We start from the raw sequence: 14,606 nt of genomic DNA, 5'->3' as shown, positions 1-14,606 counted from the left end.
GTATATACCAATATATATTCCTTGACAAATGTTATGACTATAGGCTTCTGCCCTCAACTTGATATCCAAAACCCTATTGCAACTTCTTTAATCTGACCATGAAGACACATGATGGAAAAAACTAATAATTCAATAGTAGACCATGGTATTCTTTTTGCCTTTATATCTCTTCTGATTGATATTTATTTTGGGCAGGGAACATCCCCTGGCATGTTTTCATTGACAATAGCTTTGAGACCACATCCATCTTGTATTGGGTGCACAAACCCTGTATTCAAAACTGGATCTATGTACAGAAATAAAAGATTTGATACTGTTCACTGGTATTTATAATTCTTTGTTATTGTTTCAGTAATGTATGTTTTTCTAGACAATTATACAGCTTTATGGTCCGTATCAAATCCCATTTAATTGCCAGTTGGCCACTGCAGAACACCTTTATTCTTTCCTCTGGGGGATTAATAGTGTTCTTTTACTAATACTTTCCTCTGGGGGATTAATAGTGTTCTTTTACTAATACTTCCATGTGATGTTGGTGAAAGCGCTTCTTAGCACACTTCAACAAGCTTAAGTTGTTTTCTTGAAACCTTTAGACGTGTATATCCACTTCAATAATAAAACTATCCATTTATGGGAGAGCTTTGGGTCTTGCATGTCTTATGCATATTATTAATCTGAAATTACAATGCACCTGGTTGAGATTATATTTCATACAATTACCATAGTTAGCTGAAGCAGAAGATGGATGGATACCAGTTCTCAAAGGTATACAGCATTAATTCTCTGCAGAAGTCCAAAACATCAACTCTGTGCCTGGGATTGTACATGTGAGGCTTGAAATCTGGTCTTAAAATGGCACGCCAAGAGTGCAACCTAGCTCGCCAGCAAATCACGTAACACATTCCGTTGCTTCCATGGTAACCGAAGTGTGTGTGCATAAGGAGGGAGACACCGGAAAGATGACTGCTATCAAAACCACATTTTTTTCATTTTTATTTTCTTCAATGCTTAATACCGTGGGACAGGATTGTAAGACTGGAGACCTTTTCAGTCAACATTTGCCTCTTAATAGATATATGATTTGTATTGAGAAAAAAAGAACAATAATAATAATATTAATAATATAATAAAGTCTGCATTGGTATTGTCAGGGATAGGAAAGGACAGAAATATACAAGGAAGGAGGCACCTATATCCCCATTCGGACTCAAAACATTCCCCAAGAGAAAGTAGAAATTACAAACTGAACAAATTAAGTCGATTTCAGAGGCAATCCAGCAACAGGTAGCAAGGTCTTTTTTGATGGAAGTTTTCCTTTTCTTAAAAAGGATTAAAATAACATTTACAAGACACTTAACATTCCATTCAACTCCTATTAAAACGACAGAGAGAAAACCATTCTTTTATTTGTCTGCTTCTCGCCAAGGTCACTAGGCGCATCACAACCGTCCTCCATGTTGATTGATAGACTGATACTGGACAACTGTTTACCCCTCCACAAATCTGTCCATCCATCAAAAACAGAAATCAAAACAGGAGCGATCTCTTTTTCTCTCTCCCATCCATCCCTCCCTCCCTCCCTCCTTCCTCTCTGCGTGTTCTAACTGTGTGTGAGAGATCGTTAAAAGGCGATGCCCTTGTATGATGCTGTACAGATGTGTTCACTGCAGGCCCTACTACCAATGATATGGCAAAGTCAACAGAAAGACTTCTTGGTTATTCCAGGCCTGTGGGTTCTGGAGCCGGGGTGGGCAGGCATGCGTCTCCCAGTCTACAAGATGAACTTCCCTAGGAAGAATCCGATGAAGATGGCTGCTATGACGACGAGGAGGGAGGGGAGGGAGGCGGTGCTTGTTTCTCTGCCGAGGAGGGCGGTGGCGTTTGAGGTCATGTGGTCCGAGCGCGGGGCCTTTCTCATCCTAACGCCGTCGTCCTGAACGAGAGAGAGAGAGAGAGAGAGAGAGAGAGAGAGAGAGAGAGAGAGAGAATCATCAAACCTCAACGCCCTGGGGGTATCATCTTACAGTACCAACACATTGTTTATTTGAATACCGACAAGATCTCCGTCTCAGTACGTCTGGGCATCGTTCGCCTCACCTTCAGTTGCCGGTTCTCCTCGACCAGTTTGCTCATCTCGGACTGCAGTCTCTTGCACTCCTCCATCAGCTTCTTCATCTCTGTGTCGTCCAGGGAGGCGCTGACAGGCTTAGCTACCGCCGCCGCCGCCGCCGCCGCCGGCCCCTCCGGCTTGGCGGAGTTCAACACCGGGGCCGGTTTGCTGCTCGCCTCCGCGTCGCTCTTCAGAAAACAAACACAAACCGCTCGGGTGAAACCCGGCCCGGCCGGGGCTAGACAGACTGAGGCTCGCGCCAAAGGGGCTTAGGCCTAGTCCAGCAGCCCGGGGTGGAGAGGCCGCCACATGAGAGACCAGAGAGGAAATCGGTCTCTGGGAGCGGGCCGTCTCATGTGGCTCGGCCCTAGATGGGCGCGACATGGGGATGAACAGGGCGGAATCAGCCTGCTGGGGCTCGCTGAGAAGTTACGCGGGAGCTTCGCGAATGTGCTGTTCATGAACGCAGCTGGAACAGCAGAGACCATCTCCTACCCTGCTGCTCTCCTCCCTGTCTGTCTGTCTGCGTCTCTACCCGTCTCTCTGACTGACTCTCCACCTGTGTCAGCCTGTCTGTCTCTCCACCTGTCTGTCTCTGTCAGCCTGTCTCTCTGTCAGCCTGTCTCTCTGTCAGCCTGTCTCTCTGTCTGTCTGTCTCTCTGTCTGTCTGTCTCTCTGTCAGCCTGTCTCTCTGTCAGCCTGTCTCTCTGTCAGCCTGTCTCTCTGTCAGCCTGTCTCTCTGTCTGTCTGTCTGTGTCTCTCCGTCAGCCTGTCTGTCTCTCTGTCAGAGTCTATCCTCACAAACCTGCAGCCTCACCCTCCTGATCTTAGTCTCAGAGCTGGGGGCCGTCCTGAATCCCTGCAGGTCGCTCCCGTAGCTAGCGCTGCCCGGGGTGGGCGGGAGGCCCCGCCTGCCGCTGAAGGGGGTGCGGAACACCCCCAGGCCGGGGGCGGGGCCGGGGGTGGCCCGGGGGTGCGGAGTCGGACGAGGGCCCCACTCGCCGCCTGGCTCGCCGGTGTACATGGCGGCCTGCCTGACTGCCTGCCCTGGGGTGGCTAACTGCCCTCCGCCTCTAGAGACGGGCCTACTCTCCTTGTCCTGGGAGTGGTTGACCTGGTGGGGGTGAGAGCCGTGGGTTTGGCTGGTGAGCACCACACACACAAAGACCTCATTGGAGTAAACCTCGGAGTGATTTCTGCAAGAAACATTTGAGCTATAAACAGTAGATCATAGCATGTGACTGCGAGGGAGAGCAGAAGTTCACCCCTTGTATTGAGACAACCAGTAAAACAGTAGGTAGCTCTGGAATGCTCAGTGGAGATTGGGAAATGTTGACATGGGGGATGTAGAACCCCTCCCCTCTTTCCTGTCTCTGCAGTGATGTGGAGCTTACCACTTTATCGTTTTCAGAAGGTAGCTCAAACACACATCTCAGCTTGGAATCCATGAGATCATCGGGTTTTGCATCTTTCCACTGGCGAAGAATGAAAGATAGACATGTTATTTATCAACCTAAACTGCTAGCAGCTGTATCCTATCCACACACACACTCAAGTAGATGTAACACACAAACGACCACGTAACACCCTTCCAACACAACCTGCACATCCTCACAAACACAAGGCATTAAACAAGGCAATTGGTTTATTCAACAGGACATTTATAAACCTTTAAGCACAACATGCATGAAAAGTAAATAGTCATTAAACATAGCAATTAGCAGCACAGCAGATCATGACCGAACAAAACAAACCAATTAAAGAAATCACTACTCTTCCAGTTATCTTTCAAGACTACTTGAAGGCTACTAGGTCCCGCTGCCCTGTACATATCTGTATTCTGTACATATCGTTCTCTCAGAGTTCACTGTAGAAAACTTCAGCGATGGTTTCTCTGTCAAGCGTTTGCTGTCCTCTGCTGGACATGAGTAGAATGCAAAACAACTGGTTCTACAGGTTCAAATTGCCCTATCAAGGGAGTGTGGCTAGCTGGTGGCTAGCTGCTATCTACTGGCAAACCGCAGAGGGGACTTGAAAGCCAACAGCTAATGCTAAGAGATGTATCTGTAAAATGTAAGAATGCATTTTCTGTGTGTGTGGGGGGGGGGGGGGGGGGGACCACTCACCATTGCATCCATCTCAGTGACGTTCGGAGGAGCAAAGATGGTCTGCACCATGAATTTGTGTTTACTTTTCTCATTGGGGTCATAGTCAAAGGGCTGAAGCATTACTGCAAAACAAGACAAAACACACAGACAGCACATTTCAGCACAGATCCAAGTTTTGGTTCAATCCAGTCCAATCTTTGAAAAACACAACGAAAGACTATCATTTTTTTTATATGATTTTGAGATGTCCCTGCTTTAGATGAGGTTTATTCCACTAAAAGGATACCCCAACAAAATGATGTGCAAGTCTTGCTTGAGTTATAGGTTGGTGTGTTTCCAGACACGGCCCTAACATAGAATGCCTTTCATTCAAACCATGTGTTTTGTGTTTCTTGGTAAGTTTCAAATAAGCGGTCCAGAATGTACTGCAGGTCCAGTATGTACTAGAGGTCCAGTATGTACTACAGGTCCAGTATGTACTAGAGGTCCAGTATGTACTAGAGGTCCAGTATGTACTACAGGTCCAGTATGTACTGCAGGTCCAGTATGTACTAGAGGTCCAGTATGTACTGCAGGTCCAGTATGTACTAGAGGTCCAGTATGTACTAGAGGTCCAGTATGTACTGCAGGTCTAGTATGTACTACAGGTCCAGTATGTACTAGAGGTCCAGTATGTACTGCAGGTCCAGTATGTACTAGAGGTCCAGTATGTAGTACAGGTCCAGTATGTACTAGAGGTCCAGTATGTAGTACAGGTCCAGTATGTATGGGGCCGGTTGTGTCCGGCCTGTATGGAGACCTGCCATGACCTCAGGGTCAAGTTTCCCTGCAACCTTAAATGAATGATGCTCCCCATCTCTTACCAATCATTAACAGATAAAAACATCAACATGGTCAGAATAATGTGTTGGAAGTCCTCCAGTAAAAACCCAGGTGGGGGAGTCAGCATTTTTCTTAATACATCATGATTCCCACCAGACCAGGATCAAAATACTAGTTTAAATACTTTCAACCAGCTGGGCGTTAGGGCTGGGTTAGAAAAAAATCGATTAATTGATTCTGAATCGATTCATGAATCCCAAAATCGATCTTTTATTTAATGAATGAATGAATAAATGAAGGAATGAATGAATAGTTAATTCATTCATTCAATGATTCATTCATTCATTTTTGGAAATCAGTATCAATACCCAGCCGTAGTAGGCCTGTTGATGTGTTGCATAACTTGGCAGTCATGTAATTAAGGTTGCAGCTAAAAACAAGTTCGCTGTAACCAAGTTAGTAGTTTTAGTAACACTAACCGAATCGATATTGAATCGAATCGTGATAATCGATTCTGAACCTTGTGAATGGGAATCGAATCGATACCCAGCCCTACTGGGCGTTACTCGATTCTACCTGGACTGTCGGGGAGGCGGGATTCGCATGTTTGGGAACTGCCCATTGGTTCCACTGTGCCAGGCAAGAGCAATCATGCACAGACGAAAGCCAAATCAATGTAATTCAAATAGTATTTTGATCCCAGGTCTGTTCCCCACAGCCCGGCCAGCGCCGGGCGGTCTGGCTCTCCACAGGTCAGAGGGCGTCTCCTTGGTGACTCACCAGAGATGGTGACGGTGGCGCCGGCGTCGATGATGCCGCTGTTCGGCCGAACGCAGTACCTGCGTGGAGCCGTCGTCTTCACTTTGAAGCATACTCTTCTATCAGAGGGGTTCTTCAGTTTGAGGTTGGTGGTGACTACATCTGTGAAGGGCCCTGGACAGAGACACACAGGGAGAGCTGTATGGTGAAAAACATCTGCAGCCACAAGTCAAGCGAACGCGTTGTTTTTCCTGAGCTGAGTTGGATTCTGGCAAACAGTTGATTTCTTTAATCGGTTGATTGATTGGCAACATCATGGGATGCGTTTCTGGATCAATCTTTGCATGCCTGTCCTCTGCTGAGGCGCGAGGGGGGGGGGGGGGGAGGAACACTCTGGTGGAAGGTCCAGGATGGAACTTCAAAACAGGAGAGGATCAATGAAAACAGTTATGCTGTTATGTCCTCAATTACTACTTCAATGAAATTACCCAGACCGTGAAGTTCCTTGAATAATGACTGATGGTCTAGAACATAATATAGCTTCAGATTTAGGTGTGTGTGTGTGTGGGGGGGGGCAGGGGTCCCTGTGCTTCCACTCAAATACAAGTCAACAAGATACAGGCTTGACAAAGTACGAACACCCGGAATATTATGGATTCATTAGGCTAAACAAACAAGCTAATTCTATTCGGCCTAGACGGCTCTCCTTGAGCTGGGTTGTAGCTAGCACTAGGGTTGGGCGATGTGTGCTGAAATATGACATCACGATGTGGCCATCCAAACATCGCGACGGACGATGATATCGTCATTTTATGGAAATAATAATAATAATTTAAAAAAAAACGAGAAAAAAAAAGTAAAACATGTTTTATAGGCCTATTACGTATCCCGGGTAGGCTATTGTAGAATCAGGCTTAACATTAACTGGCTACGTGACGCAGTCACTTTATATGAAATAACTTATATTTAATTTAGAGAGAAAATGCAAGTCTACAATAGCCTACCCGGGATACGTAATACGCCTATAAAACATGTTTTACTTTTTTTTCGAACAAATATGATAATGACGCCACCATGGCTATCTTGCACAAATCAGCACTGCTTGATCCAAGATACCGAGGGGAACACATGCAGCCACCCGAGCTGAACCACGTCAAGACCGAGCTGGTTGCAGAGATGGTAGCAACAACGACCCGTGCAGAGCGCCCAACAGTCAGTCCCACCACGCAGGAAGATCAGTCCAGCGCTGCTGCTCCTAAGAAGAGCAGAAGCTCGCTGGGCAGTCTTCTAGGGGAAAAAAACTAACCAGCTACGCGCACTGCTGCTGAAATCGCAGAGGTAGAGATCACAGCCTACTTGCTGGAAGAGACAATTGACGGAGATGACGATCCACTCAGATGATGGAAAGATAACCAAACGAGGTTTACTTTTATGGCTAGTATTGCGCGTAAATACCTCTCCATATGCGCAACCAGCACACCATCAGAGCGCGTGTTCAGCACCGCAGGTAGTGTTGTCACTCCTCTCCACTCCCTACTAAAGCCTGATAAAGTGAACATGCTGGTTTTCTTAGCCAGGAATCTAGAATAGAAAGAGTAGGCCTAAACCCTGGGGTAAGAGTATAGAGTCAGATTGTGGAGTTTTTGTTTGCCATTTTTTTATGCCATTTGTGGTATTTTGTAAAAAATATGTAAATAACAATTATTTACAATTTCTTTATTATTATTTCTTTATTATTCAACGAAATATGCGGTTGATAAACACGGGCCCTATCAAATTTTGTGAGTTGTTTATTTTATGCATAATGGCCCAGAAGCCACACATTTAAATAAAGCCGAATTTACATTGTATTTTATTGTGGTCTTTTGATTAAAGTAGGCAAGTAAGTACGAAACGAAATTATTATTTAACCGGGTATCTACATTTCTACATGCATATTAACTTTGGTATCTACATTTCAGGTCCCGTTGGCGAGTCTAGGTTCTGATTGGCTCTTTCTAGGTTGTTATTCTGCCCAGAAATGAGCATTTAGCTTGCCTGCATGTACGTGTTATAATAGCAACGAAACAAAATAATTTCTGTTCTACAGTAGGCCTAGTGTGTCATTTATTGATAGTTGGTTCGCTTAGAACCTTGAACTGGACTCATTAATGAAAAGCGTTGTATGCCTCAATGTGGCGAAAAGGTAAGAATTAAATTGCAAAAAAAATAGGCTAATGCTATATTATTGTTGTAACAGGTAATATTTATGTTGCATGTGGCTGATCATGGCAGGCTAAGTTTGATGAAATCGTTTATCAAGTCGAGTCCGAAGACCCTACTATTATAGGCCTAGTCATAGGCCTAGTTATAGGCCTAGTCTTGTATCATAAATGACTGAGGGAAGAAGTTGCAAATGTTTGCCTATGCCCTTCCACTACATTGTTTATGTGTCATAATTTAACAGATTAGAATTTATACAGCTAAACAAACGTTCACTCCGTGTCCGTGCGTAAAATGTTCCATGAGCGCACGGGCTGTTGAACTACATCAAATTGAGATGTTTGTTAAGCTATAGATACATTCTAATGTTACATTTTATGACACATAGGCCTAGAATTAGTAGATTACGACTCAAATTAGTTAATCTAATTATTTACAATGTTTAAAGAAGCAGAAATAACTCCGGTATAGGCGTCGACTCGCACCATATGCCTCTCGCTCAGTTTGCTGTCCAAATTCTTCACGAAGGACACAATAACTGTGGGAAACGTATTAAATGGTCTTCATTAATGTAGGCCTACACATATATAATACCCAACTGTTCCATTAACGTAGGCCTACACATATATAATACCCAGCTGTTCCATTTTCACAGCTCGTGTTTAAAAAGCGCCGATGTGACGATGGTTCTCAACCATCGTATTTTTCTATCAACCATTGGCGATGGACGATGATATCGTCCATCGGTCCAACCCTAGCTAGCACAGTCCGCCAGTCCAGGCCATCCATGAGAGCAATGCATCAGGGAAGCCCAGACCTGCAGTATGAAGCAGTGCCAACCACCAAATCTGTGGAGAGCACCAAAACTTGGGAACTGAATTTGGATAGTCATGACAAACTGCCCGTGGTCATACTGTGATATGGATCATAACAAAGCCTCACCCAAATCTAGCTCTTTAGTAAAATCCAAGTAAACATGTTCTACAATCCAAACTTGGAAGCATGGCTTCAAGATGTTGTCAACAATTAAAGGTTCCGTCAGCTGATGTCACATGGGTGCCGCGTCCCATGTCTAATAGAAATGAAAGGGTCTTCACCCCAGGTCAAATATCGGGAGACTATTAGCGTCATCTGCATCTTGTGACAGGGTCTGCCTCAAATTAGGACCTTAACCACTGTCAGCATGGTCCAGTTCTGATGGCCATCTTATGTGAACAGCTGAAAGCCAAGTGAAAGTCAACCAAACTCAATCAGTGTCATTAACCCCATCAGGACTGGACGAAACTTGCAGTATCCTACCTGGTTTCTATGCTAATAATACTTCACCCATGCCTTTTCAATCATACCCATTTGGGTAAATGCCCATGTTGCGTCAGTGTCATCACACCGTCCTTTTGTCTCTGAATGGGTATCTTGCTGCCCTGTGGTATTACCTACACTGACAGAGCCTGCGCTGTTCATGTTTTCAACTGTCCCCTTGTCCTTATGCCGCTTGAACTCTGGAAAATCGGGACAATTCAGTTAAGTTGAAAGGTTTCCGTTCCGACATCAACGCACATCTCTAATTTGTCTGGAGGGCTTTAACCAAATCAATAAATCAAACCTATAGTGCTGCATATGAGGGAGATATCTTCGCATTCATGCTGCATATTGTAGGCCACCGGTTCTCAAACATCAGATTAGCCTGATCTGCTGTAACAAGATGAGGATTAATCAAATGTGGCCCTACATTACATTACCTAGTATGAAAACTGATGCACAACCCAAGACACACAAACACACGTCTGACCCTGGCATCTAAAACAGCTGAACAGATCATCAGTCAAACGGTAAATCCCGTTCCTGATTTCCTGAACGAAGGCAACTCCCTTCTCAAAGCCCAGCACTCAATTGAATCCGGGGCTAAGGGCTCCACCATGACAGAGCTCAAAAGGTGAGGAGGGCAGAAGGACTAACTACTGTTGGTGGTCTAAACAAGAGAGCATCCCTGGGAGACCAGCGTGGCTCTACACTCAACTGTGAAATGTCCATCTAGGTGGTGAGAGGGATATCAGCATGCTTGCCTGGCTACAGTAGTTGTTGAATGACCAGCAAAGTAGAAACGGTAGCCTGTTGATGTTGTTGTTATTCGTCTTCACGACTGAGGCAGACGATCAAACAAAAGATCTAAGCCAAACATCTAGTCCTGGAGCCCGCTGGGTCTTACCAGGACAGAACCATGCACAGAATGTGATAAGAATGTCAGGCAACCATGGTGCTGAATAACTCATTCAAAATGTTTACAATTGCACAGCAATCTGCTACTACGTGTGTCTTTACTGGCTCTGCAGTCTAGCTTTTTAGGCCTTCAACCTCTGCACTCAGATAAGAGGCAGTGAAAGAGGGTTTGTGGGCCTGGACTGACGTATGATAATGAATGGGACGTTTGTTAAGACCAACAGTAGGACGCCAGGAATTCCTAGAAACCTGAAAATCCACATCAACATTTCCGTAATGCATCAAAACATTTCTGTACCCTGTGACAGTTTGTTTGAGTGCCTATAGGCTAAGCATGTCACATCTTTGCTGTGACTATAAAATAGTCTATATAGGCTTTGATCTTGACTTGGTAACAACATGGTTATTGTTTAGGCCTGCGGACGTGTGCATGTCAAGGCTGAATTCAGGTGTCCCGGTGTGGGCTACCAGTTCTGAACAAAAACATGTTTACTAAAACACACACAAGCTCTGACTGACACACACACACACTTTGGAGTACCACTGCCCAAGCACTACTCATGTCGTCGTGTGCTTAGTTAAGGTCCTCCAGGTTTGTGTGATCCTAAAAATAGCCTAGGAGCAGAGGAAAGAAGGGCTGTCCCCTTTAGCTGGCCCAAGAAATCCCAGCAGAACCTCAAAGAGCAACTCAAGGACCCACACTGACAAATTTAGCCCCATCTTTGTGACAGAGCAGGAGCAAGAACAATTCTTCCCGTCATTCAGCCATCGAATCCACCGATGAGAGTTAAGTCACAAATTCTGTCTACTTTGCTAAATGGGAGATGTTATGTGATCTTGACAGAGTACACTTGTGTATGTGGACTTCCAGCGAGCAAACTGGTGCTGTAGGAGCCAACACAGGCATCGATCTCGAGGGCCTCCCACACTGACGTATGTGGACATACTAAAGGAAGATGCAGGGGTGGGGAGTAGAGGCCAGCTAACCAGATGCATGGAGGATCGGGAAGACCGGAAACATCGCTGGGCTCGTCTGAGGACTTAAGAGAATCAACCATAAATCACATACCTGGGAATGTAGCCATAGATTAACACAATAATAAGCAGAACTGAAAGCTGCACATGGGGGAGCTTAAAAATGTTGGGTAGTCTTTTCAAATTGCAGTAGAACACGTGTGGGGGTTTTAGCATAGTATCAAAGCTGCCTTGCTACTTAGCCTACACTAAACACCATTTGCAAAAGATTTGCATTAACTTGAACAACCATGGGTTGCTATGGGCAATTCATGTTTTCCTCTCTCTGAAACTTCATACCAAGCCACCAATTCTGGTCATAATGAAGATGAATGAAAAACATTGTTCACTCGTCATATCCTTCAATTTACTTTTTCTTAAGTGGTCATGGTTTAATCTGGTGAGGGCTAAAGTACTGCGCCAGTCTGATCAGAAGTCAACATTATTAAGGTTTTCCACCACAGATCTGTGCAATCTGACGACTGTCATGACCAGCTAAATCAAGGAATCAAACCTATAGTGCTGTATATGAGGGGAGTTTCATTAAAACTTAATCTAATATTTCATCTAGAAAAACATAAGACAAAAAAGCTCCTAACTATATTTATTTAGCTAGAATCTTTATCAGGTGAATCTAAGTAAATTTCATTTCACCAAGCTTAGTTTTACACCTACGAGAATTTTGCTTTGGTCTGTTGGTGTATGACCATAAACATGGTGCAAGAATACAGGACAGTGCAACATACAATAACAAAATACAATGCAAAATACAATAAAGGGGGTGTTGTTTATCTAATATGCATATTTGAAGTGACTTGCAGGCCTGAATACTGGCCAGGTAACAGGATCAAATCCTGAGGATGACAAGTTGGATAGCTAGCTGCCATCATGACAATGCAGACACCAATAACGTTACTATAATCTAGGGCTAAATGAGCTGGTTTACTAGCTAGCTAACTAGTTCAGGCCGGTAAGGTAGCTAGCCAAGTAAGTAAGCTACGGTAGTGTTACTGTAATGTTAGTCGAGTTTACCTCAAAACTTTAGCTGGCAGTGCCAGCATGCTATTGCCACGAGTTTTAATACCATAAAACCAGCTATGATTAACGTTATTATCATCATATCTAAATTATATGGGTAGTCAAGTTAACGTTAGCGGCTCGCTACTTTAGCTGGCCAGCTCTAAGGACTGGGCGATCATACCCATTTTGCGTTGACCCTTCCTTGGTCAGAAATGATCTGATCTAGTAGTGAGATAGATTCACTAACGTTACATCGACTGGCTTGGAAACAAATGTCCCGATACATAACATAAGCTAGTGTTCCCCAACCAGCTTGGCATTTCATTTTCTAGACTGCTAGGCTAGCTAACGTGAGGTAAGTTAGCTTTTCTAGCTAAATTAGCTATCTGGCTAGCTAGCTTACATTACGAGCCAGCTTCACGTTTGAGTGCACGGTGGTCGCGTCTCATTGGCCAGGTTAAGCTCGTTATCTAGCTAACTGAGTAACCATAGCAAGCTATTTGAGCAAGCTAGATCGCACATTGTAAACACAGACGCGTATACCTCACATACTTATTCAGTTGGCATGCATTTTCAGACTTTTTTACAGTGTGGTGAATGACAAGTTGCCAAACCCCATGCCACGCCGGTTATCCACGTCACTACATTACGAGGCTTTTGCAGTTTTGCTACCGCGGCCCGACTCTTCCCCCGACGCAAAATGGCGGTGATGCTAACTGGTAGCGAGCTAGCAACGAAACTCACTGGAGGGAGTGTGGAATCATTTTCGGTCATAGAATTCCTGGCTCGTCTCTTAGTTCTTCACAACTGTCAGCGATTAAATGCACTTACCTTTAAATCTGAGGTCAGACGGAGGGTCGAGATTAAGGACCTGCTCCAACTTTGACATTTTTACTGGGAGGTACACTTGAAAGCGGTGCCAGGGAGTCACTGACAAGTGGGAATCCTCGGTCTGTGTACTACTGAGTCAGATCCTCGGTCTGTGTCCTACTGAGTCAATCCTCGGTCTGTGTACTACTGAGTCAGATCCTGGGTCTGTGTACTGAGTCACCCGCACTGGCCGCTGGGAGAACGCGCACGCGGGTGTGAATATTTCAACGCGCGAGTGCGCGACTCTGTTGCGCGCGCACGTGATGCATGTCCACCATTTGATTAGTGTGTCGTCCATTCAAATACATGCAGGCTAGATTCTGGAGTGATGAGTTAGCCTATGTAAACACACTCATCACCTCTAGTGACATGACATCAGCCGTCTTAATAGCAGGTTAAAATTGACCCTTTTTGAACTTCGACTTTTCTATCTAAATGTATCTGTACAAGTCTTGTAATTTATAGTGTAGGCTAATATCTGCAAAGTGCAGTAGGCTACACATTATACTCCCATTTGAGTCACAACAGCCCTACTGCACTGTTTCACTGCATCATTCTCTCATATTCAGACACTGATTCATTCAGAAAGTTGTTTATCACTGTTTGTTGTTATTCCAAGTAAGGTCGAAGCCCTTTGACAAGCTTGGGCTGTGGCTAAGTAATTATTTTTTAATTTTCTTTAGAGCATATCACAGAGCCAGCAGTAACGTTTCACTGTACATTGTACACTATACATGTGACGAATAAAATCTGAATCTAAGTACATCTCTGTATTAAGAAGTGCTGAACCCCCCACCAGTAAGTGTAAACTGTCCGGAGGGTAATCCAGTGCACCACTGAAAGAGAGCCTCTGGAATGCTCCACTCACCATCTCATTTGCGCTATTTACAGCATTTCAAAAGGTCATGCTGTTGTACATTGACTGAACAGGACAAACATGTAAACCAATTTCAAAGGAATTGAGATGGATGCAGGAGTTTTAAGGGAGTCACACACTAGTGGGGAGACGTATCTCATTGCTACTACTCTGGGTCTTGAGAGTGAGGAGAGGGTGAATGAAAACTCTTCTAAATATACTAAATTATACTATCCCACCATTTAATTTCACCATTACAGGGTGGGGTTGATTCCAATTCAGCCAGGCCTACAGTCTTCCAAAGTGAGTAGAAATGGCCAACCAGTGGGTAGAGACAAAGTATCATTTTACAAAAGCTCATGCCAACTGATACCGACTTCACACATGTATGACTTTGCACTTCCTAGTTTCTTAAATAGCAACCTATACTTCTGTCAGGATGTTCACCTAACTGTAAGTTGTTACATTTCATAACTTAACTGAAAGAAAACCTTGAAGATTAGATATTTGGCCAAACCTGATCCAAATTCAATATGCAACCAATGATTATTACAATTCAACAATGGACTACAAGACAAACACAAGAGCAAAAACATAAATACTACTACTTTATTGTCATACATAATCA

The 14,606-nt window shown here is 44.3% G+C and overlaps 1 protein-coding gene across 1 annotated transcript; it reads right to left on the bottom strand.

Moving 5' to 3' along the window:
* Positions 1–964: 964 nt before the first annotated feature.
* On the bottom strand, positions 965–13,258 carry LOC311325118 (vesicle-associated membrane protein-associated protein A-like). Its single transcript, XM_084457776.1, has 6 exons — positions 13,084–13,258; positions 5,821–5,973; positions 4,237–4,340; positions 3,505–3,585; positions 2,098–2,298; positions 965–1,933 (listed from the first exon to the last, which is right to left on the bottom strand). Exons 1-6 carry the CDS (start codon positions 13,139–13,141, stop codon positions 1,772–1,774), a joined length of 759 nt encoding a protein of 252 aa, XP_084313902.1. The 5' UTR covers positions 13,142–13,258; the 3' UTR covers positions 965–1,771.
* Positions 13,259–14,606: the final 1,348 nt, after the last annotated feature.

Source organism: Borostomias antarcticus, assembly GCF_949987555.1.
Source record: "Borostomias antarcticus genome assembly, chromosome: 24".
NCBI lineage: Eukaryota > Metazoa > Chordata > Actinopteri > Stomiiformes > Stomiidae > Borostomias > Borostomias antarcticus.
The sequence above is the reverse complement of the archived record's forward strand: the minus strand, read 5'-3'. Positions and strand labels throughout refer to the sequence as shown.